This window comes from Carex rostrata, chromosome 27 (assembly GCF_964058835.1).
Source record: "Carex rostrata chromosome 27, lpCarRost1.2, whole genome shotgun sequence".
Lineage (NCBI taxonomy): Eukaryota > Viridiplantae > Streptophyta > Magnoliopsida > Poales > Cyperaceae > Carex > Carex rostrata.
The window spans coordinates 3563202-3589765 of record NC_135944.1 but is presented as its reverse complement, the minus strand read 5'-3'; the positions used below and the strand labels follow the sequence as shown (position 1 = coordinate 3589765).

At 31.2% G+C, this 26564-nt stretch overlaps 1 protein-coding gene and 5 pseudogenes across 1 annotated transcript; all 6 read right to left on the bottom strand.

Annotated features, from left to right (window-relative positions):
* Positions 1-3879: 3879 nt before the first annotated feature.
* On the bottom strand, positions 3880-4374 carry LOC144545221 (SKP1-like protein 11 pseudogene; annotated as a pseudogene).
* Positions 4375-6243: 1869 nt separating this feature from the next.
* Positions 6244-6738, bottom strand: LOC144545231 (SKP1-like protein 11 pseudogene; annotated as a pseudogene).
* Positions 6739-8621: 1883 nt separating this feature from the next.
* Positions 8622-9161, bottom strand: LOC144544856 (SKP1-like protein 11 pseudogene; annotated as a pseudogene).
* Positions 9162-14374: 5213 nt separating this feature from the next.
* LOC144545202 (SKP1-like protein 11 pseudogene) lies at positions 14375-14869 on the bottom strand (annotated as a pseudogene).
* A 3534-nt stretch (positions 14870-18403) lies between these two features.
* Positions 18404-18730, bottom strand: LOC144544855 (SKP1-like protein 4). Its single transcript, XM_078293392.1, has one exon. It carries the CDS (start codon positions 18728-18730, stop codon positions 18404-18406), a length of 327 nt encoding a protein of 108 aa, XP_078149518.1.
* Positions 18731-25485: 6755 nt separating this feature from the next.
* On the bottom strand, positions 25486-25974 carry LOC144545178 (SKP1-like protein 11 pseudogene; annotated as a pseudogene).
* Between the last annotated feature and the right edge of the window lie 590 nt (positions 25975-26564).

Below are 26564 nucleotides of genomic sequence, written 5' to 3'. Positions count from 1 at the left end.
ATATATATTATGATTAGAATTTTATAGAACGGTGGACTAAAAACTTTCTCATTACGATTAGAATCCGTATATATATGCTTGATTCACACTAATATTATAGCAGCTCGTACAAATATTGAAGCAACCGGCATGGATCATGAATGGAATCCAACAATGAGCATCAAAGTGATTTGGGTCCGATGCCGGACATGTCTCGCTCACATATTCTACTAACATGTGACTTTCAAATGGGTCCATAAACGAACACCCTGCGTTTTGGACGTGGTCAAGTCTGTAGCATAATTGGAGATTGTTTTTTTTACTGATTAGAACAAGTACTGTCTCTCTTCAATTAGACAAGTTGAACAAATCTATCATCTGTCTTATTCCAAAGGAGAAGGATGCATTACTATTAATAAATTTAGGCCTATAAGTTTAGTGAATTGTAGTTTTAAGGTCATTTCCAAAATCTTAACTCATAGATTAGGGAAAATCATAGATAGATTGATTGATGATAGCCAATCAGCCTTCATTCCTAATAGGTATATACTAGATAATGTAGTTGTTAGTCATGAATTGATCCATTATAGTAAGTACCACCAACAACAGGGTGTAGTGATTAAAGTCGATTTCGAAAAAGCATACGATAAATTCATTGGGATTACATTCTTGACGTTATGAAGGGCAGGGGTTTTGGGGATAGATGAATTAACTGGATTCGATTATGGCTCCTTAGTTCCCAATCTTGTCTTACCAGCAATGGTGAGTTAACCAACTATTTCTATTGTAAACGAGGTGTGAGACAAGGAGACCCTCTCTCCCCTTATTCATTTTAGCAGGAGATGTTCTTAGTAGAATATTTCACAAAGGCAAACAAGCTGGTAGGATTAGAGGATTAGGACAACCTTGTATTAATAATCAGTCCGTTACCAACTGTCACTATGCCGACGATACAATCCTTTTTTTAGAAGCAAAACATGAAATCATTGAATCTGCCTGGTGGGCCATGAAAGCCTTTGAGGCAGTCTCAGGTATTCATATTAATTTAGATAAAACAGAAATGTATGCCATTAATACCGATCAAATAAATGAATTAGTAGCTCATTTCCAATGTAAAAAATCTTCTTTTCCTATCAAATACTTAGGCTTACCCCTTCATGACACCAAATTATCAGTTGCTGATTGTCAGTTTCTAGTTAATAAAATTGACAAGAAATTACAAAATTGGAAAGGCCAACTCTTATCCATAGGTGGTCGACATACTTTACTCAATTCCGTGTTATCATTTGTCCCACTCTATGCTCTCTCTCTTTATAAAGTTCCTAGCATTGTTCTCACCAAAATAGATCAACTTCAGTGTAGATTTCTTTGGCAAGGGTTCATAGAACTAGGAAAAAAATATGCATTAGTTAAATGGTCCATTATATGCTTGGCCAAAGAGTATGGTGGATTAGGGGTGTTAGACCTTAAAAACATGAATATTGCTCTTCTTTTGAAGTGGTGGTGGAAATTTAATGATCCAACATATTCTAATACACGGAAGACACTCATTCAACATATCTACCTCCAACAACATAGTTCCCGTGGATATGTATCCCCCTTTTGGAAAACAATTCAAAAATTGCATAACTTAGGCTCTTGTAGTGTCCAATACACCCCAGGACAATACTCTAATGTAAGATTTTGGAAGGATATATGGTTTGAAAACTGTACATTGTCCTCTAGATACCCTCAGGTTTTTAACTATTGCAGCAACCCCGATATCCTGTTGACAGAAGTGATCAATACACAATGGGCTGGGGTTGAATTCTCTGACACTCTTACAGGCATCTCATTGTTTGAATGGAATGAGTTACTACATACCCTCAGTAAAATATCTTTTACTCATGATGTGGATAAATTGTCTTGGAGATGGGATAGCACAGGGAGATTTTCTGTCAAATCTATCTATCAGAAACTCAATTATACGGGGATTTTACCTAGGCAACCACTCTTATGGTGGTCCATACCAATTCCCCGTATTTTCATGTGGTTGACTTTTCGCAATAGAATTCTAACTAAACACAATCTGAGGAAAAAAAGGGTGGGAAGGGAGTAGTCAATGTGTCTTTTGCTCTCAAGAAGAGACCACCAATCATTTGTTCTTGAAATGTCGACTAGTTCAACAAATTTGGTGTTGGATGGGTCTAACTCATTTGGATTACCAACATTGGACTACAATGCAGGATGTGTTTCAATTTGCCCTTACACTACAGTCATCGCATAGGAGAGCCTTCCTCTTGGTGTTCAGTGCCACATGCTGGACTGTGTGGAAGCATCGTAATGAAGTCATTTTCCAAAACCTGCCTCATAAAACAGCAAGGGCTTTGATTTATCTAATACTCTCTCTGGTTGTGTATTGGACAGGTGCTAAAAGGACAAAGAAGACAGTTAGAGACCATACTCAGCATTGGCTGCCTAGGGAAGACATGATGGATGCTATCCCTTTGAGAGTGCTCTGGCCAGGGGAGGAAGAGAGTGTGACTTACCAGGCAGATGACTCGTTAGCTCAGGAAAGCACCTTACGTTTTGTTAGTTACTGGGATGATTCAGGGATAGATGTTCCCTGTTTTGTTAATAATTAGATTAGTTGGTTGCTCCCATCATGGAGTCCTTTTTTGAGTGATCTCCTTGTGGAGCTATTTTGGTTAGAATTGCTGATGTTGCTTATCTGGTTGTAATTCACCCAGGTTCAATTGGTGCTTTTTGGTTTAGTAGCAGGGAGTGAGTGGCTATACTCAACTCCAGTAGTAAGGATTTAGTCTAGTGTAATAGAACAATGGTTTCGTTTTAATTAATGAAACTGGGCCTAAGCCTTTTTAACCAAAAAAAAAAAGAACAAGTACTGTCGACGTCGTAGTTTGCCATTTTTTTATTTGCCATGTTTTTAAAAGCAGTAGGTGCCCTTTTATCCAAAAGTAATTTAATCTTAAATCGAAAAAAAATGAAAGAGCAATAACATGTTCTTTATTTAAACTAATCATTTTTATTCTCATTAATTGAGTGAAGTCTATATTTGAATTTGTTTCTTAATAAGAAACAATTTCATGTAAAATTTTGTATTTTAATTTTTGTTCTTATAGGTCATGTTTGGTTGTGGAGTAAAGTTAAACCGGATTAAATTTCTTACTCCAAGCTAAACCGGAGTAAGTTAATCATGTTTGGTGGAGTAAGTTAAACCACCTCTCTAGGTGGTGTAAGTTACTCCGGTTTAGCTCAAATCTTACTCCATCTTAAACCGCCTATGTTACTCCTCGTTTGGTTCCTTAAGCGTGGAGTAAAGGGTTTACTCCACCTCTTACTCCACAACCAAACATGGCCATACGTACCAAAATTTCCATCGATAAATTAATAATACCCCTCTTAATTAGATCCATAAATACTGTTAATATACTTATCAGCAGAAACATATAACACAATGATTAAAGATAGTACAACTCTATAATTATGTAACATGACATCTATATAATTAGAATTATTGTTGCTGTGATGTACACATATATAAGAAATTAACCAAGAGTTAAACTTCACAATCCTCTCATATTACTTTCATATTGCACAAGTTGTACAATCATTAATTATAGATCATGAGATTATCAATTTTATTAGTATAAACAAATTAAAATAGCGAGTAAAGCTTACCGTATACTAATTAATTTATTAAAATTATCTATACTAATAAATAACTAGGAATAATGTGTTAGCTTAGTATTTTTTTTTAGACAATACATATGTGTGAGACTAAACACGGATGTAATGAGCAGATAATTAATTGATTGTAACAACTTAAGCAATGAAACAGACTTTGGAAACCGAGCTAGTAGGCTACATATTGTTTTGTTGGAGATAAGAAATTTCTAATCACTCAAAAGCCCATTGATTTTCACGGCGAATCTCCTCTTCCTCCTCTGGAGTGAAATCATTTTCGATGTTGAAGATACGACGAATCTCCTCGGGACTCTTCCCTTTTATCATGTTGGCCACTTTTTGGCATGCAAGATTCAGTAGCTCCTAGATATCTAGATAATTAGCGGCCATGATGATTTCGTAAAGCCTATCCGTATCAATATCAATGAAGTTCTCATCCCACTTCCTGAGTTCCTCCTCTGATATGTGAGGATTGATATCATCAGCCGCTATAGTTGCCTCCCCGATGACATGTTTCTTGCAATATTCAATCACAATCGAGAGGACCTTGGCATCGACGTTGGGTACTGGGATGATGCCCTCGGTGCCATTGTCTTCTATAATATGGCGGATTGATTGAGACATAAGAGCTACTGCCTCGGAAACCAGAAAGTATTCCCCGTCGAAGCTCCTTAGCGTGATCATCTTGTTAGCTTCATTGTTTGCCATGTTTTTTCTTGGGAACAAAAGGGAAAATCAAACAAATGGTACGAATATGTGCTTGAGAGAGACGAGGGAGACAGATCTTGGGATATCCTTATTAAATAGGAAACGAAAGAGCAATGACATGTTCTATATTTCAACTCATCATTTTTGAACTAATGAGTCATTTGTATATTTGAATATGTTCTTTAATAAGCAATACTTTAATGTAACCTTTCACTTTTTAAGCTTCTTTTTTTTGGCAGAAATTTATTTTTGAAGAGCTATTTTGAGTGCACATCTGGTAATTTATACAGAGATTCCATGATTAAATAATGTCCTGTGAGATAGGGGTACATTGATGCATTTTGAAAAAAAAATATACTTTAGTTATTGGCATTTTGGGTAAATGTCCTTATTTTCATGTGACAACGTATTTTGATGAAAAATGCATTGTCAATAAATGTGAATTAAAACATTACTTTTCGCTATTTTTTTTTTATGCTAATTAGTATTGTTGTTTACTAAAACACGGATAACATAGTTTGAAAATTTAAAACACTTCCTTCGAAGAAATTGTAATTATTATGCAGAATCACCTAACCTAAAAATTAAGAACATCATTGAATAGAGCCATATCAAGTATAACAAAAAATAAATCATCTTGCCCTTGAAATTTAATTTGAGCGTTCAAAATAACACTCTCCATTATTTTTAGAATTTCTATTCTTCCTTCACGAGATACCCTTAATTTGACATCCCAACTCTCCTTATAACGGTAGTACGGAAGACAATCCATAATGTTTGTTGCTTTATTAGTAATATCATTTTGAAAAATACACAGACTCTTCACACTCCATCGGATCGGGCAGCCCGGCTGCTTGTTATGACTTTGACGTCTGGTGTGCAAAATTTATATGCATGTAGATGTCATTTTAATTAGATTAGTCAAATATAGACTGCATAAAATTCACAGAATTTTAAAATTTTGTTTGAAATGCTGTCATATTTTGTTACCTGTTATACAGCTAACATTCATAATTACTGAATATTATTTAATTAGCTAATACAAGACTTCTCTATTTTGTTTCAGGTTCTTTTAGTACAATTATTTTTCCAATTTCAATTAATAAAGATGTCGCAAGTATTCTGCTAGTCATGCTGCTAGTTATGAAAACTTGGCTAGATTATAAGGATTTCAAAATTATTAACCAGTTTTGTGAATTTTTCAAAATTTTTGAATTGTTATTAAATTAGTTTTCCAAATTATTTACCATATTTCAAGCTTTGCCTCAAAATATAACAACAATTTATTTTTTTGGAAGAAAATAGACATATTTATTTTGTATCTACATGTCAATATTTGAATTTTAATGATATATATATGAACATAAGAATTATTAATGTAAACATCTATAAGACAAGGAAACAGGAAAACCGTTCTATTTTTGCATATGCAACATAAATGAAAAATATATATATTCGAATGAATCAATGTATATTTTACTAATTTTGGAAAACCCTTTTGAATAAATTATTTAACAAGTACTTATGTAACTTAACTATTTTTCATCTTTGGGAAATACACATCTAGGTCTTAGAATAGCGAGTATATGACTACTCTCTCCAAGAAGAGTGCACGCAGTAAAAGCTTACTAGTTAGTTTATTAAAATTATGTATACTAATAAATAATTAGGAATAATGTGGTAGCTTAGTATTTGTTTTCTCTGACAATATATTTGTATGAGACTAAACACGTATGTAATGAGCAGATAATTGATGGTAACAAAAAAAATGAATAGACACAATAGCTAAACAACATAAGCAATGAAACAGACTTTGGAAACCTAGCTAGTAGGTTGCATATTGTTTTGTTGGAGATAAGAAATTTCTAATCACTCAAAAGCCCATTGATTTTCACGGCGAATCTCCTCTTCCTCCTCTGGAGTGAAATCATTTTCGATGTTGAAGATGCGCCGAATCTCCTCGGGACTCTTCCCTTTTATCATGTTGGCCACTTTTTTGCATGCAAGATTCAGTAGCTCCTTGATATCTAGATAATTAGCAGCCATGATGATTTCGTAAAGCCTATCCATATCAATATCAATGAAGTTCTCATCCCACTTCTTGAGTTCCTCCTCTGATATGTGCGGATTGCTATCGTCAGCAGCTATAGTTGCCTCCCCGATGACATGTTTCTTGCAATATTCAATCACAATCGAGAGGACCTTGGCATCGACGTTGGATACTGGGATGATGCCCTCGGTGCCATTGTCTTCTATAATATGGCAGATTGATTGAGACATAAGAGCTACTGCCTCGGAAATCAGAAAGTATTCCCCGTCAAAGCTCCTTAGCGTGATCATCTTGTTAGATTCATTGTTTGCCATGTTTTTCGTTGGGAACAAAAGATAAAATCAAACAAATGAAACAAATATGTGCTTGAGAGAGACGAGGGAGAGATCCTGGGAGGATCTTAAATAGGAAACGAAAGAGCAATCACATGTTCTATATTTCAACTCATCATTTTTGTACTAATGAGTCATGTGTATATTTGAATGTGTTCTTTAATAAGCAATACTTTAATGTAACCTTTCACTTTTTAAGCTTCTTTTTTTTGGCTGAAATTTATTTTTAAAGAGCTCTTTTGAGTGCACATCTTGTAATTTATACAGAGTTTCCTTGATTAAATAATGTCCTCTGAGATAAAGGTAGATTGATGCATGTTGAAAAAAAAAAATTTAGTTATTGGCATTTTGGGTAAAAGTCCTTATTTTCATGTGACAACGTATTTTTTATGAAAAATGCATTCTCAATAAATGTGGATTAAAATATTACTTTTCGCTATTTTTTTTTGCTAATTAGTATTGTTGTTTACTAAAACACACATAACAGAGTTTCAAAATTTATAACACCCGTGAAAAAACTGTAATTATTATGCAGAATCTCCTAACCTAAAAATTGAGATGAGTATTGAATAGGGTCATATGAAGTATATCATAAAATAAATCATCTTGCGTTCGAAATTTACTTTGAGCGTTCAAAATAACACTCTCCATTATTTTTAGAATGTCAGTACTTCCTTTATGAGATACCCTTAATTTGACAACCCAACTCCCCTTATAAGGGTAGTACCGAAGAGAACCCGTAATGTTTGCTTACATTAATCTATCATTCTACAGTGCTCCTGTTTGTTGATTTATTAGTAATTATTTTGTACAATACACGAACTTCTTGCCTGAATTTAACTCCAAGGGCTCGGGCAGGTTGGCTACTTGTTATGACTCTGACCTCTGGTGTACAAATCCTTAATCAGGACTTTAAATTTTGGCTAATTACGTAATATCTTGAGTAACAAAATTTATATGCAATTAGATATCATTTTAATTACATTAGTCAAATATAGACTGCATAGAATCACACTTATTCTCAGAATTTTAAAATTTTGTTTGAAATGCTGTCAACTTTTGTTACATGTTATACATCTAACATTCATAATTACTAAATATTATTTAATTAGCTAATACAAGACTTCTCTAAATTGTTTATTGTTCTTTTAGTACAATTCTTTTTGCAATTTCACTTAATAAAGATGTCGCACGCATTTTGCTAGTCATGCTGCTAGTCATGCTGTATGTGTGTCATTTTTAGTAAAATCAACTGTAACAGGAACAATACATCATACTCAATTGTGTTGGATGACTTGTGTTTGAAGCTTTTTGGATGTGTTTATTTGGTCTAGATTGATGGTTTTTTGACCAAGTAACGGGTTGTGGATCCAACAATTTAAAAACGTAGTGATTAATTAATTGTTTAAATCTTTGTAAAATTTATTATAATTTGGATATTAATATATCATAGTGTTCATGTACGAGAACTAACTTCATTTATCAATACTATGTTGCATCCATCATGCTTCTATTAATATAGATATATTCGAATGGTATATTGGAATGAATCAAAATAGAGGAAAGCTGTTTATTCATCTTCGGCAAATACATGTCTAGCACAACGCCTTAAAATAATGAGTATTTGACTTCTTTTCTCTCCAATATTAATGCATGCCGAAAAACCTAACCGAAAACTAATTATTTTATTAAAATTATGTATATTAATTACTACAAGTAATGTGTTTGCCTAATATAATGAGTCTATTCGGAGAATATATTGGTAAGAGACTAAACACAAATGAAATTCACAGATAATTGCTTGTAATAACAAAAAGGGGGCGCAACAACCAGTTAATATAAGTAATGAAATTGACTTTTGAAAACTAACTAATAGATGACATATTATTTTGTTGGAGATAACCATTTACTATTCTCTCACAAGCCCATTCATTTTCACGGCGAATTTTCTCTTCTTCCTCTGGAGTGAACTCTTTTCCTATGTTGAAGATCCAACGAATCTCCTCGGGACTCTTCCCTCTGATCATGTTGAACACTTTTTTCCATGCCAGATTCAGTAGCCCCTCAATATTCAAATAATTAGTGGCCAAGATGATTTCGTAAAGGCTAGATAGATCAATATCAAGGAATTTCTCATCCCACTTCTTGAGTTCATCCCATTTCTTGAGTTCCTCATTCGATTTATGCGGATTGCCATAATCAGCAGCAACATGTTTATTGCAATACTCAATCGCCATTAAGAAGATCTTGGGACTGATGTTGGGTTCTGGGATAATGCCCTTGGCGCTATTGTCTTCCATAATATGGCGGATTGATTGAGGCACAAGAGCTAATTCCTCATAAAAAAAGTCTTCCTCGTCGAAGCTCGTTACCATGATCATCTCCTCAACTTCATTGTTTGCCATATTTTCTATTGGATACAAATAAGAGCCAATTAATTTTTTTCCCTATAAAGAAAGCCAAAGTAACAAGAAGAAAAACAAAAGTGATGTAAAATGAGAATTAATATCTAGAAGATGAAAATCTCCTAAGATTTCATATGCCTAAACAAATAATATAAATTAAAGAAGAGTGGGTTTAATATAAACCTCTTGCTAAAGATATGATACGTCTTGACCTTCCGGAGAAAATGGCTAACTAATGTAGTCTTGTCGAATTTTTTTTTTTTGTGATTTAAAAGGAGGAAAGAAACGTAGTTTGTTTTTTTTTTTTTTGGTAACAGAATGCAAAGATAAAGTATTATATAGTTATACAAACATATTAAAAGTAGAAAACTAATTTAGTCGTTTCCTAATATAACATAGCTCGTAAAAACATTGCTCTAAAAAAGATATTGCTTAATATATATGAGCGGAGCACATATAAATGGAGGTTTAATTTTAATCAAGTTTAACCTAACTTATTTATTACCCAGGACGTCACAAATTTAGTAGTAGTGAATTAAAATATCTCATTACCAATATTACAAGGATTAAGATCTATCCATATTAGTTACTACCTCTAATATCATAATGTATTTATAATCAAGTCAAGAAAATTTTAAAACTAAAGTAGCTATAAACATATATATAGTTTTATCGTGTATCAAATTTATATAATTCACTATTACATCAGATGTATCAAATTTGAGGTGATCCGGACTCTGCCTGAAAAGCATTGGGCTTTGAGTTGATGTAAATATTGGGCTTCCACTGGTGGTGTAAAATTTGTAAAATTTATTATAATTTGGACATCAATATATAATAGTGTTAATGTACGAGAACTTGATATATATTATGATTAGAATTTATAGAACGGTGGACTAAAAACTTTCTTATTATGATTAGAATCCGCACATGCTTGATTCACACTAATATTATAGCAGCTCGTACGAATTTTGAAGCAACCAGCTTGGATCATGAATGGAATCCAACGGTTCACAATAAGCATCAAAGTGATTTGGGTCTGATGTCTGTCGTACATGTCTCTCATCTCTATTATTTTATTATGCACGTAGTTGTCCTGATCCGCCAATGGCTAAGATTGAAAGATGAATTTTCGAATTGAATATTAGGCCTTCAATCACATAATATGTATTCTTTTGATTAAATATATCTATTTTATGTGTAGAAGTCTAAATTTAATTAAAAACATAGTCGCCACACAGACTGTTACATGGTTTGTCATAATTAAAATTTCATTATTTCTTCTTACAGCTATATTTGATTCATTCAATTAAATTATTTCCTTATTTTTTCATTTCTTTCATTTAATTTCTCCTCTTTCTCTATATTTTTGATAATGAAAATGGAAACAATCATATATTTTCGAATTTTGTTTAGATCTACTGTATCTTTGTGAATAAATGAATAGCAGAATTATTATGTTGATGTTTACATTAAAAAAAAATCTTGTGCTGATAGTGTGATAGAGGGTGTGAATTTTAACAGCAATGCTTTGGCTCATGTAGTGTTGAGGTGAGAGAGTTTTTAGAAATGATTGTTTGTCATTTTTAGTTGACAGTTCAATTTGTGTACAATACATAAAGAAGGAAACAATAAAAATATAATTTTGGCATATATCTACATAATCAACACATAATCTTTTCACATTATCTGAATATATTTGCTCGTCGTATTCTTTCTCTCACCTTATGACTTTGATTTAACGAAACACTCAGATGGCTAAAGGAAATTAAAACATGAAACTATTGAAGTCTTTTTTTTTTCAGAGTAAGATGAAAATGCTTGATTATTATTTTCGTATATTAATTATACACTTAATTTTTAAATAGTTAATCTAAATTGTTCAACATGGCATTTAATTAAAATGTGCTTTTAGATCAAATTGTATATTTTAAAACAAGTACTAACTTTTAGATATGTACAAAACCAATGATTTTTGTACTCATCAAAATAATTAGTAAACAAATTATAAGACCTCAAAGACCATTATGAGAACATGTTGAGCAATTCATACCAGCTATTTGAACTTTGAAAATAAAGTTAAGAATGTGAGGCATGATTGGGGTTCAAGTACATTTGAACTTGGAAAATTATAACCACTATTTCAAAATATATAAACTATTAATTAAATAAAAGTAGTAAAAAATACTGTATAATTTACTAATTAAATAGCTATATAAAGAGTGAGGCTATGGTGCTATGTATAGCACGGATTAGTCCGTACTACGGATCAATATTTTTATTTTCAAAATTGTAACAATTGATCTGAATCGTTCAACATGATCTCTATATGAATATGTACTTGTAAACTAAATTTTACATTTTTAGAATTTTTGGATGGTCCATAATTTTCAGATTAAGTGATTTTTTACCCATCTAAACGAATAGTAGAATTTTGTAAAAATATATAAAATTTAGTTTACAAATACACATTTATATGAAGAGAAATTTAGATATATACCCATCAAAACTTCTTCAATTAGATATTTCCCCATCAAAACTTTAAAATTAGTTATTTCCCCATATAAACATAACTATATTATAAATATACCCATTACTCAATTAAATCAATTAAAAACACTGGTTAATAATAATAATAAAATAAAAAGACAATTATACCCCTTTTAATTAAATCACTGCTATGTCTCTCATCAAATATGACAGGTGGGACCCTTTTTGTATGTCTCAATTAAATCACTGTTATGGCTCTTCCTGAACTCGGAGTTAATGCACCCTCTTGAATTTGCTTGCTGGCTCATGGAACACCAGACTCCTGAATAAAGATTCTCCTTCCTCCTTAGTCGCTAAAGGGAAAAAAAATGGAGATTTGCAAATAAGAATGAAAGGATAACAGCAGAGAAAATGGAAACAGGGAAATTGGGCTCCTTTGATTGATTCCTTGCAATTATTGAATGAGGAGGATGAGGAGAGCATTCTGGTACTGTTATGGCTACCAATTTGTCCTACGGTTGCAGGAATAAAGAGAACACCATAGTGCTTAGTTCTCGGGCTTCTCGGGTTAACTTGGTCAAACTGAGCAATTGAGAACATAATAGTTTAAATCACTTATACAGGGAGAATTGTGACACTCATACGAAACCATTTGAACGACCAATTTGGTACAAACGGTAGTAACAGCTAAATACATTAAAAGAGTGCCCGAATAGATCACCATAAACAGAATGTACAATGTCAGACCACTACCCTGTCATATTTTCTTTTTCGAAACCTGATTATAGTAAAAGATATTTGGCATAATGATAGAGTCATAGAACCCAAATTCATTTGAAAAAAAAGCTTAATATAAGGATGACACTATTAAAAACCCAAACCAGTTGAAAGTTGAAAAGAAAGCTTCATATCAGGGTTTAAGGGCTGTATGTGTCAGTCAAAGCAGTATGCTAGAATATGTAATAAAGCTCAAGAACTACACAGATGACTTTTGAAGGATACATAGTACCACTTACTAGAATAATAACATAGATACTTTGTTCAAGTCAAAGTTAATTTCTAGCGATCTTAATGTAATTTTTGTTCAATTTGGTACTTTTTTGACATTTGTCTCAAGTCTCAAGTCTCAACCTTGAACAATTTCAGTTCTGATATGATATATGGGTTGTCCCTGATACAATGCGAAGAGGGCAAAGAAGTTACGATTTGCCAGCCTGAGGTTGATGGGAGGTTTGTTTTTATTTTTCATGTGTTTTATGTAGTAGTTTTGATTTTTTCATGATTTATCTAGAACTTCACAAATACCGTTTAAAAGGGCAGAGGCTTAATCTTCACCATTCTTTGTTTTCAAATGTAAGGGTATAATTGTCTTTTTATTTGATTATTATTATTAACCAGTGTTTTTAATTGATTTAATTGAGTAATGGGTATATTTATAATATAGTTATATTTATATGGGGAAATAACTAATTTTAAAGTTTTGATGGGGAAATATCTAATTGATGAAGTTTTGATGGGTATATATCTAAATTTCTCTTATATGAAAGTCATGTTGAACAGTTCATATCCACTATTACAATTAAAATAATTTTTTTTTCAGTTAATAGTGCGGACCAATATACGCTATGTATCCCATTGCCCCACTCTACTTCTAATAATGAAATTATATAATTATATGTATAAATAAAAAGATATAATATATAATTTTATATTTAATAATTATTATGTAAAAGTTATAATATATTATTCTATAAAATAATGAAATTATATTTATTAATTTTGTGTGAATGTCAAACAAAAAGATATCTTCATATTATATTCAATCTTATAATATATTCCCGTTGCAACGCACGGGCACGATACTAGTATTCTATTATTAACCAGATAAAACTAACATGTGACTTTCAAATGGGTCCATAAACGAACACCCTGCGTTTTGGACGATTGGAGATTGTTTTTATTACTGATTGGAACAAGTACTGTCGACGTCGTAGTTCGCCATTTTTTTATTTGCCATGTTTTTAAAAGCAATAGGTGCCTTTTACCTAAAAGTATTATAATCTTAAATAGAAAAACGAAAGAGCAATAACATGTTATATATTTAAACAGATCATTTTTATACTCATTGAGTCATGTCTATATTTGAATTTGTTTCTTAATAAGAAACAATTTAAGGTAATATTTTGTCAATATTTAATTTTAAATGATATATGAACATAAGAATTATTAATGTAAATGTCTATAAGAAAAACCGTTCTATTGTGGCATATGCCACATAAATGAAAATAGATATATTCCAATGAATCAATTTATATTTTGCTAATTTTGCAAAACCCTTTTGAGTGAGTTATTTAACAAGTACTTAGGTAACTTAACTATTTTTCATCTTTGGGAAATACACATCTAGATCTTAAAATAGTGAGTATATGACTGCTTCTCTCTCCAATAATAGTGCAAGCAGTTAAAGCTTAGTGTATACTAATTAGTTTATTAAAATTATGTATACTATAAATAACTAGGAATAATGTTTTAGCTTAGTATATCTTTTTTTTTGAGACAATATATTTGTATGAGACTAAACACGTATGTAATGAGCAGATAATTGATTGTAACAAAAAAAAAATGAATAGACACAATAGTTAAACAACATAAGTAATGAAACAAACTTTGGAAACCTAGCTAGTAGGTTGCATATTGTTTTGTTGGAGATAAGAAATTTCTAATCACTCAAAAGCCCATTGATTTTCACGGCGAATCTCCTCTTCCTCCTCTGGAGTGAAATCATTTTCGATGTTGAAGATACGACGAATCTCCTCGGGACTCTTCCCTTTTATCATGTTGGCCACTTTTTGGCATGCAAGATTCAGTAGCTCCTTGATATCTAGATAATTAGCAGCCATGATGATTTCGTAAAGCCTATCCATATCAATATCAATGAAGTTCTCATCCCACTTCTTGAGTTCCTCCTCTGATATGTGCGGATTTCTATCGTCAGCAGCTATAGTTGCCTCCCCGATGACATGTTTCTTGCAATATTCAATCACAATCGAGAGGACCTTGGCATCGACGTTGGGTACTGGGATGATGCCCTCGGTGCCATTGTCTTCTATAATATGGCGGATTGATTGAGACATAAGAGCTACTGCCTCGGAAACCAGAAAGTATTCCCCGTCGAAGCTCCATAGCGTGATCATCTTGTTAGCTTCATTGTTTGCCATGTTTTTTGTTAGGAACAAAAAGGGAAAATCAAACAAATGGTAGGAATATGAGCATGAGAGAGGCGAGGGAGAGATCCTGGGAGGATCTTAAAAAGGAAGCGAAAGAGCAATCACATGTTCTATATTTAAACTCATCATTTTTGTACTAATGAGTCATGTGTATATTTGAATATGTTCTTTAATAAGCAATACTTTAATGTAACCTTTCACTTTTTAAGCTTCTTTTTTTTGGCAGAAATTTATTTTTAAAGAGCTATTTTGAGTGCACATCTTGTAATTTATACAGAGTTTCCATGATTAAATAATGTCCTGTGAGATAGGGGTACATTGATGCATGTTGAAAAAAAAAATATACTTTAGTTATTGGCATTTTGGGTAAATGTCGTTATTTTCATGTGACAACGTATTTTGATGAAAAATGCATTGTCAATAAATGTGAATTAAAACATTACTTTTCGCAATTTTTTTTTTTGCTAATTAGTATTGTTGTTTACTAAAACATGGATAACAGAGTTTAAAAATTTATAACACTTCCTTCGAAGAAATTGTAATTATTATGCAGAATCACCTAACATAAAAATTAAGAACAGCATTGAATAGAGCCGTATCAAGTATAACAAAAAATAAATCATCTTGCCCTCGAAATTTAATTTGAGCGTTCAAAATAACACTCTCCATTATTTTTAGAATTTCTGTTCTTCCTTCATGAGATACCCTTAATTTGACATCCCAACTCTCCTTATAACGGTAGTACCGAAGACAATCCATAATGTTTGCTTACATTAATCTATCATTATATATTGCTCCTGTTTGTTGCTTTATTAGTAATATTATTTTGTACAATACACGAACTTCTTGCCTGATTTTAACTCCAAGGGCTCGGGCAGCTTGGCTACTTATTATTTTGGCTAATTACGTAATATCTTGAGTAACAAAATTTATATGCAATTAGATATCATTTTAATTACATTAGTCAAATATAGACTGCATAGAATCACACTTATTCTCAGAATTTTAAAATTTTGTTTGAAATGCTGTCAACTTTTGTTACATGTTATACATCTAACATTCATAATTACTAAACATTATTTAATTAGCTAATACAAGACTTCTCTAATTTGTTTATGGTTCTTTGAGTACAATTATATATTTTTGCAATTTCACTTAATAAAGATGTCGCACGCATTCTGCTAGTCATGCTGCTAGTCATGCTGTATGTATGCCATTTTTAGTAAAATCAACTGTAACAGGAACAATACATGATACTCAATTGTGTTGGATGACTTGTGTTTCAAGATTTTTGGATGTGTTTATTTGGTCTAGATTGATGGGTTTTTTGACCAAGTAACGGGTTGTGGATCCAACAATGTAAAAACGTAGTGATTAATTAATTGTTTAAATCTTTGTAAAATTTATTATAATTTGGATATTAATATATCATAGTGTTCATGTACGAGAAATAACTTCATTTATCAATACTATGTTGCATCCATCATGCTTCTATTAATATAGATATATTCGAATGGTATATTCGAATGAATCAAAATAGAGGAAAGCTGTTTATTCATCTTCGGCAAATACATGTCTAGCACAACGCCTTATAATAATGAGTATGTGACTTCTTTTCTCTCCAATATTAATGCATGCAGAAAAACCTACCCGAAAACTAATTATTTTATTAAAATTATGTATATTAATTACTACAAGTAATGTGTTTGCCTAATATAATTAGTCTATTCGGAGAATATATTGGTAAGAGACTAAACACAAATGAAATTCACAGATAATTGCTTCTAATAACAAAAAGGGGGCACAACAACCAATTAATACAAGTAATGAAATTGACTTTTGAAAACTAACTAATAGATAACATATTGTTTTGTTGGAGATAACCATTTACTATTCTCTCAAAAGCCCATTCATTTTCATGGCGAATTTTCTCTTCTTCCTCTGGAGTGAACTCTTTTCCTATATTGAAGATCCAACGAATCTCCTCGGGACTCTTCCCTCTGATCTTGTTCAACACTTTTTTCCATGCCAGATACAGTAGCCCCTCGATATTCAAATAATTAGCGGCCATGATGATTTCGTAAAGGCTAGCTAGATCAATATCAAGGAATTTCTCATCCCACTTATTGAGTTCTTCCTATTTCTTGAGTTCCTCATTTGATTTACGCGGATTGCCATAATCAGCAGCTGCATGTTTATTGCAATACTCAATCGCCATTAAGAAGATCTTGGGACTGATGTTGGGTTCTGGGATAATGCCCTTCGCGCTATTGTCTTCAATAATATGGCGGATTGATTGAGGCATAAGAGCTAATTCCTCATAAAAAAAGTCTTCCTCGTCGAAGCTCGTTACCATGATCATCTCCTCAACTTCATTGTCTGCCATATTTTCTATTGGATACAAATACGAGCCTATTATTTTTTTTTTCCTTATAAAGAAAGCCAAAGTAACAAAAAGAAAAACAAAAGTGATGTAAAATGAGAATTAATATCTAGAAGATGAAAATCTCCTAAGATTTCATATGCCTAAACAAATAATATAAGTTAAAGAAGAATGGGTTTAATATAAACCTCTTGCTAAAGATATGATACGTCTTAAACTTCCGGAGAAAATGGCTTAATGTAGTCTTGTCGAATATTTTTTATTGTGATTTAAAAGGAGGAAAGAAACGTAGTTTTTTTTTTTTTTTGGTAACAGATTGCAAAGATAAAGTATTATATAGTTATACAAACACATCAAAATTAGAAAACTAATTTAGTCGTTTCCTAATATAACATAGCTCGTAAAAACATAGCTCTAAAAAAGATATTGCTTAATATATATGAGCGGAGCACATATAAATGGAGGTTTAATTTTAATCAAGTTTAACCTAACTTATTTCTTATTCATGATTTCACAAATTTAGTTGTACTGAAAAAAAATAGCTGATTACCAATATTACAAGGACTAAGATCTATCCAAAATTAGTTGCTACCTCTAATATCATAATTTAGTTATAAACAAATATATATAGCTTTATCGTGTATCAAATTTATATAATTCGCTATTACTTCAGATGAATCAAATTTGAGGTGTTCCGGAGTCTGCCTAAATAGCATTCATATCATGTTTATCGGCCTTTGAGTCGATGTAAGGATTGGGCTTTCACTGGTGGTGTTAAACAAAGCCTCAAATATTTTCTTTAATTACATAGGATATTTAAGCAAAGACTTGCTCCTGAAACTCCATCCTATACAAACGAGCACATGTCAAAATTATCACTAACTAAGACAATTGAACTTCAAATCTAGAATCATTATTTTTTCTTAGTAGTGTATGTATGCTATTTTCAGTAAAAAAAATATTAATAAATAAAAAAAATTAATGGTTAGGGGCCCATCTAAAATCAACTGTAACAGCAACAATATATATACATCATACTCAACTGTATTGGATGATTGATCTTTCAAATTTTGTGGATGTGTTAATTTGGTCCGAGTAAACGGGTTGTGGATCCTTGTAAATTTAAAATATTGTAAAATTTATTATAATTTGGACATCAATATATCATAGTGTTCATGTACGAGAACTTCAAATCTCTCATCCCACTTATTGAGTTCTTTCCATTTCTTGAGTTCCTCATTTGATTTACGCGGATTGCCATAATCAGCAGCTGCATGTTTATTGCAATACTCAATCGCCATTAAGAAGATCTTGGGACTGATGTTGGGTTCTGGGATAATGCCCTTCGTGCTATTGTCTTCTATAATATGGCGGATTGATTGAGGCATAAGAGCTAATTCGTCATAAAAAAAGTCTTCCTCGTCGAAGCTCGTTACCATGATCATCTCCTCAACTTCATTGTCTGCCATATTTTCTATTGGATACAAATAAGAGCCTATTATTTTTTTTTCCCTTATAAAGAAAGCCAAAGTAACAAAAAGAAAAACAAAAGTGATCGATGTAAAATGAGAATTAATATCTAGAAGATGAAAATCTCCTAAGAGATGATACGTCTTGACCTTCCGGAGAAAATGGCTAACTAATGTAGTCTTGTCGAATTTTTTTTTTTTGTGATTTAAAAGGTGGAAAGAAACGTAGTTTTTTTTTTTTTTTTTTGGTAACAGAATGCAAAGATAAAGTATTATATAGTTATACAAACACATCAAAAGTAGAAAACTAAGTCGTTTCCTAATATAACATAGCTCGTAAAAACATAGCTCTAAAAAAGATATTGCTTAATATATAGGGAGATGATATGAGTACCCGCACTCTCATCCCCCATTATCTCCCCAATTTTATTTGTTCAATTTCGTCCACATTTCTCATGATCTATAAGAAATTTTGCGAATCTAAAATCACGAACGTCTTCTACACAATTTTATCTTTCAAATGAGTTCCATGATGACATACTTTCGAGCTCGTCATCACACAAGTATTTATACCTCGTCATTTAAGTATTTATACATAGTATTTTTCATTTATGACACTGCTGACATTTAAAAGTATTAATATCAAGTATTACAAATATTTATATCTATGCACTGAAGTATTTATACCTATGTGGTCAACTATTTTTGTTAGAGAAAGGTTGACGCAGGGACGATTAGGGAAATGTGATGCGGAGATGCGGGGTCCGCGATTGGGGATAAATACTTACAAGTATAGGTATAAATACTTGTACGATGCGGTATAAATACTTGCACAACGAGGTATAAATACTTGTGTGACGATGAATCCGAAAGTACGTCATCATGGATCTCATTTGAAAGATAAAATTGCATAGAATACATTTGTGGTTTTAGATTCGCAAAATTCCTCATAGAACGTGAGAAATGTGGAAGATATTGAAAAAAAAAAAACGTGTATGATTCTTCTCCCCATGTAGTTTGAATGGTATCTCCATATAGTTATACATGCAAGTATTAATATCTTAATTTGCAAGCATTAATTTATTATCTTCCAAGTATTTATACTAGTGTTTTGAATAAATTTAATTAAATTAGTTAGTTAAGTTAGTTTATGGGAAGTTAAAATCTGTTTAAGAGATGGGGGTATAATGCGGCTACTGGAGTGTAGGGATTGAAATAATTATTCTAATATATATGAGCGGAGCACATATAAATGGAGGTTTAATTTTAATCAAGTTTAACCTAACTTATTTATTACCCAAGACGTCACAAATTTAGTAGTAGTGAATTAAAATAGCTGATTACCAATATTACAAGGATTAAGATCTATCCATATTAGTTACTACCTCTAATATCATAATGTATTTATAATCAAGTCAACAAAATTTTAAAAACTAAAGTAGCTCTAATCATATATATAGTTTTATCGTGTATCAAATTTATATAATTCGCTATTACATCAGATGTATCAAATTTGAGGTGATCCGCCTAAATAGCATTGGGCTTTGAGTTGATGTAAATATTGGGCTTCCACTGGTGGTGTAAAATTAGTAAAATTTATTATAATTTTGACATCAATATATCATAGTGTTAATGTACGAGAACTTAATATATATTATGATTAGAATTTTATAGAAGGGTGGACTGAAAACTTTCTTATTATGATTAGAATACGCACATACTTGATTCACACTAATATTATAGCAGCTCGTACGAATATTGAAGCAACCAGTATGGATCATGAATGGAATCCAATGGTTCACAATAAGCATCAAAGTGATTTGCACTAGTGGAAAATATGGAATCAGGATCGGTTATATACGCATATCAGTATCGGAATACAACCGATCCTGATGAAGGCGATACTGATACTATCAGGATCGGTTTTTTATTTTTTAAAGAACCGATCCAAATAGCAACTATTAGGATTGGTTGTTTATTATAACCGATCTTAATAGCAGTTATCTGGATCGGTTTTTCTTAACGAACTGATCCTAATAGTTATATTCTGGATCGGTTTTTTAAAATAACCGATCCAGATTAATACCTATTAGGATCGATTCCTTAGGTTAACCGATCCTAATTCATATCCTAATTCTTAAAAAAATAAAAAAATAAAAAAAACTTTTAGTATCGGTTATTAAAAAATAACCGAACCTAAAAGTTTTTTTTTTTCATATCATAATTCTTAAAAAAAAAAAAAATTTTAAGATCGGTTATTAAAAAATAACCGATCCTAAAAGTTTTTTTTTTTTTGGAATTAGGATCTGAAAAAAAAAACTTTTAGGATAATCGATCCTAAAAGTTTTTTTTTTTTTTTAGATTTTTTGGATCGATTATTTTAAACAACCGATCCTAATAGTAGTAATCTGGATCGGTTTTTTAAAATAACCGATCCTGATGTTTTATTGAAGCTAAAAAAAATATTTTTATTTATTTGACCAGCTTCCATATATATTTTGCTGGCCAGCATCCTAAATTTTCTTTTTTTTCACAGTAAGAAGCAATAATCAAATATCATATACACATCCTAAATTAAATATGATACACATCTTAAATTATTACAAAAAATTCATGTTCATACAAAGTTTTGTGAAGCATTACATATTATAACAAGAAATTTAAATCCAAAAAAATTTAATTAACAAACATACAAGTGACTAATTGAGCTATTTCTTCAATTAACACACATTTATGCAATTAATGTAAAGCACAACAATAAAAAAAATCAATAATTACCTCTTTTGCAATCACATCACTTGAGATTAAAAAAGATCCTAAAAACAAAAACAAAGGTAACAATTAGATGAAAAAATATTTTACAATAAAAAATACAAAAAAAATGTGTTTTTAAAGTATAATAATGAGAAAATTAGATAAAGCTAATACCGTGATAGTTGATCGGCCGGATGATTAAGTAACTTGAGCGAGATGTCCTCAGGACTGTAAAACAATATACAAACACCATTAATTAATTTTTGAAACAATAAAAAAAATTAAAAACTGACACAATTGAGCCGGAGGTGCGAGAGGCTCGGCTTTGAGAGGAAGAGACGGAGAGAAAGAGAGAAAGAGACACGGAGGAGAGGGAGAGACAGAGACAGAGAGAGAGAGAGACAAAGAGTACTGAGGATTTGAGAGGGAGATACAGAGACACAGAGAGAGAGACGCTAAGTTGAAAATGAGAGGCGCGAAATGAAAATAAGAAGAACCCTAAGCAAGTTATATAGGGAGTTATCATTAGGATCGGTTGTTTATAAAAAACCGATCCTGATACTTTTTTTTTTAACCAACTTTGAAAAAAAATAGTATTAGGATCGGTTGTTTATAAAAAACCAATCCTAATAGTATCAGGATCGGTTTTTTATAAAAAACCAATCCTGATACTATTTTTTTTTTTTTTTTGCAGAACCAACTTTGAAAAAAAAAATAGTATCAGGATCGGTTTTTTATAAAAAACCGATCCTCATACTATTAGGATCGGTTATTTGAAACAACCGATTCTAATACTTTTTTTTTTTTCAAAGTTGGTTCTGCAAAAAAAAAAAAAAAGTATCAGGATCGGTTTTTTATAAAAAAACCGATCCTAATAGTATCATGATCGATTTTTAATAAGAACCGATACTAAAAGTTCATAAATTAGGATCGGTTGACCAAAAAATCCGATATTATTAGTTTTTAGGATCGGTTTTATTAATAAAAACGATCCAGATAGGTATTAGTATCGGTTGTTTCTTATAGCCGATCCAAATAGGCCGATCCTGATTTCAGTTTTTCCACTAGTGTTGGGTCCGATGCCTGTCGGACATGTCTCTCATATTCTATTATTAACCAGATAAAACTAACATGTCACTGTCAAATGGGTCCATCAACGAACACCCTGCGTTTTGGACGATTGGAGATTGTTTTTATTACTCATTGGAAAAGTACTGTCGACGTCGTAGTTCGCCATTTTTTTATTTGCCATGTTTTTAAAAGCAATAGATGCCTTTTACCTAAAAGTATTATAATCTTAAATAGAAAAACGAAAGAGCAATAACATGTTATATATTTAAACAGCTCATTTTTATACTCATTGAGTCATGTCTATATTTGAATTTGTTTCTTAATAAGAAACAATTTAATGTAACCTTTTGTATTTTAATTTTTGTTCTAGCCGGAATTTATTTTTAAAGAGCTATTTTGAGCGCGCATTTTGTAATTTATACCAAAATTTCCATCAATAAATAATATCCCTCTTAATTAGATCCATATATACTGTTAATATAATTATCAGCAGAAACATATAACACAATGATTAAAGATAGTACAACTCTATAATTATGTAATATGACATCTATATATAATTAGAATTATTGTTGCTGTGATCTACACATATATAAGAAATTGACCAAGAAAAGTTCAAAAACATTAATTACTATGTACAATGATATTATTAGGATTACGTATCCATATATGTTAATGATTTTCTGTAACAAAAAAATAAATAAAAATCATCCTGAGCTATGTAATAAAGGTAGATTAGAACTTGATGGAATAATACTTTTTAGTTATTGGAATTTTGGTAAATGTCTTTCTTTTCTTAATGTGACAACGTATTTTAGGAAAATTGGTCAAACAATTTGTCTTAAAACATTACTTTTCGCTTCTTCTTTTTTGCTAATTAGTATTGTTGTTTACTAAAACATGGATAATAAAGTTCGAAATATAATACCTCTTTCGAATAAATTGTAATTATTATGCAGAATCACCTAACCTAATTAAGAAGAGTTTTGAATAGGGTCATATCAAGTATATAAAAAAAAAATTATCTTGCCCTCAAAATTTACTTTGAGCATTATTCTCAGAACACTCTCCATTATTCTTAGAATCTCAGTTCTTCCTGCATGACATACCCATAATTTGACACCCCAACTCCCCATATAAAGATAGTACCGAAGACAACCCATAATGTTTGCTTACATAAATCTATCAATTCTATAGTGCTCCTATTTGTTGCTTTATTAGTAATATTATTTTTGTAAAATCAACAAACTCCTCGCACTCGAATGGATCGGGCAGTCCGGCTGCGTGTTATGACTTTGACCTCTGGTGCACAAATGGCTTAAACAGGACTTTAAATTTCTTCTAATTACATAATCACTTTAGTAACAAAATTTATATGCAAAGAACCAGCCTTTGGTCTAGTGGTAAATGCACATGGTCTCCATGTGAGAGGTCATGAGTTCGAAATCCGGATGGGGGAAATCCTTTGTTGTAATATATAACAAAGGTATTAAATATAGTTTGGTGGCTTGACCTCCAACCTTTACTCTAAAACAAAATGTGTATGCAAAATGACATTATTAAAATATAGACTTCATAAAATCACGCTTATTCACATAATTTAAAATATTTGCATGAAATGTTCTCATTTTTTGTCACATGTTATACATCTAATATTCATAATTACTGAATATCATTTAATTTGCTAATGCAAGACTGCTATCATTTGTTTACTGGTTCTTTTTGTATAATTATTTTTGCAATTTCATTTAACAAAGATGTCGCACACATGCTGCTAGTTTAGTTATGAAAACTTCACTTGATTATAAGGATTTCAATATTATTCACCAGTTTTGTGAATTTTTCAAAATTTGTGAATTATTATTAAATTAGTTTTCCAAATTATTGTGTCTACATGTCAATTTTTATTGTATCTACATGTCAAAATTATAACAACAATTTATGTGAGGAAGAAAATAGACATATTTATTTTGTATCTACATGGCAATATTTAAATTTAAATGATATATGAACAAAGAATTATTAATGTAAGCGTCCATAAGACAAGGAACTAGGAAAACCGTTCTATATTTAAACTCTCATTTTTGTACTAATGAGTCATGTGTATATTTGAATATGTTCTTTAATAAGCAATACTTTAATGTAACCTTTCGTTTTTTAAGCTTCTTTTCTTTGGCAGAAATTTATTTTTAAAGAGCTATTTGTGAGTTTTTGAAAATTTGTGAATTTTTGAAAATTATTCACCAGTTTTGTGAATTTTTGAAAATTTGTGAATTGTTATTAAATAAGTTTTCCAAATTATTTACCATATGTGAAGCTTCGTCTCAATATATAACAACAATTTATTTTTTTAGAAGAAAATAGACATATTTTTTTTTGTATCTACATGTCAATATTTAACTTTAAATGATATATGAACATAAGAATTATTAATGTAAACGTCTATAAGACAAGGAAACAGAAAAACTGTTCTATTGTGGCATAGGCCACATAAATGAAAAATAGATATATTCGAATGAATCAATTTATATTTTGCTAATTTTGCAAAACCCTTTTGATTAAATTATTTAACAAGTACTTATGTAACTTAACTATTTTTCATCTTTGGGAAATACACATCTACGTCTTAAAATAGTGAGTATATGACTGCTTCTCTCTCCAATAATAGTGCAAGCAGTAAAAGCTTAGTGTATACTAATTAGTTTATTAAAATTATGTATACTATAAATAACTAGGAATAATGTTTTAGCTTAGTAATTTTTTTAGACAATATATTTGTATGAGACTAAACACATATGTAATGAGCAGATAATTGCTTGTAACAAGAAAATGAATAGACACAATAGCTAAACAACATAAGTAATGAAACAAACTTTGGAAACCTAGCTAGTAGATTACATATTATTTTGTTGAAGATAAGAAATTTCTAATCACTCAAAAGCCCATTGATTTTCACGGCGAATCTCCTCTTCCTCCTCTGGAGTGAAATCATTTTCGATGTTGAAGATACGACGAATCTCCTCAGGACTCTTCCCCTTTATCATGTTGGCCACTTTTTGGCATGCCAGATTCAGTAGCTCCTGGATATCTAGATAATTAGCGGCTAGGATGATTTCGTAAAGCCTATCCATATCAATATCAATGAAGTTCTCATCCCACTTCTTGAGTTCCTCCTCTGATATGTGCGGATTGCTATCATTAGCAGCTATAGTTGCCTCCACATGTTTCTTGCAATATTCAATCACAATCGAGAGGACCTTGGCATCAACGTTGGGTACTGGGATGATGCCCTCGGTGCCATTGTCTTCTATAATATGGCGGATTGATTGAGACATAAGAGCTACTGCCTCGGAAACCATAAAGTATTCCCCGTCGAAGCTCCTTAGCATGATCATCTTGTTAGCTTCATTGTTTGCCATGTTTTTTGTTGGGAACAAAAGGGAAAATCAAACAAATGGTACGAATATGTGCTTGAGAGAGACGAGGGAGACAAATCTTGGGAGAACCTTAAATAGGAAACGAATGGGCAATCACATGTTCTATATTTAAACTCATCATTTTTGAACTAATGAGTCATTTGTATATTTGAATATGTTCTTTAAACTGGAGCAATTACATGTTCAATATTTAAACTGGTTATTTTTGTACTAATGAGTCATGTGTATATTTGATTATGTTCTTTAATAAGCAATACTTTATATAACCTTTCATTTTTTAAGCTTTTATTTTTAGCAGAAATTTATTTTTAAAGAGCTATTTTGAGCGGACATGTTTTAATTTAGACAAAGTTTCCATGATTAAATAATGTCTCGTGAGATAAAGGTAGGTTAGTGCATGTTGAAAAAAAACAATATTTTAGTTATTTTTGTATTTTGTGTAAAATTTTTTTTTTCATGTGACAACGTATTTTTATTAAAAATGCATGGTCAATAAATATCGATTAAAACACTACTTTTCGCCATTTTTTTGCTAATTAGTACTGTTGTTTACTAAAATATGGATAATAGAG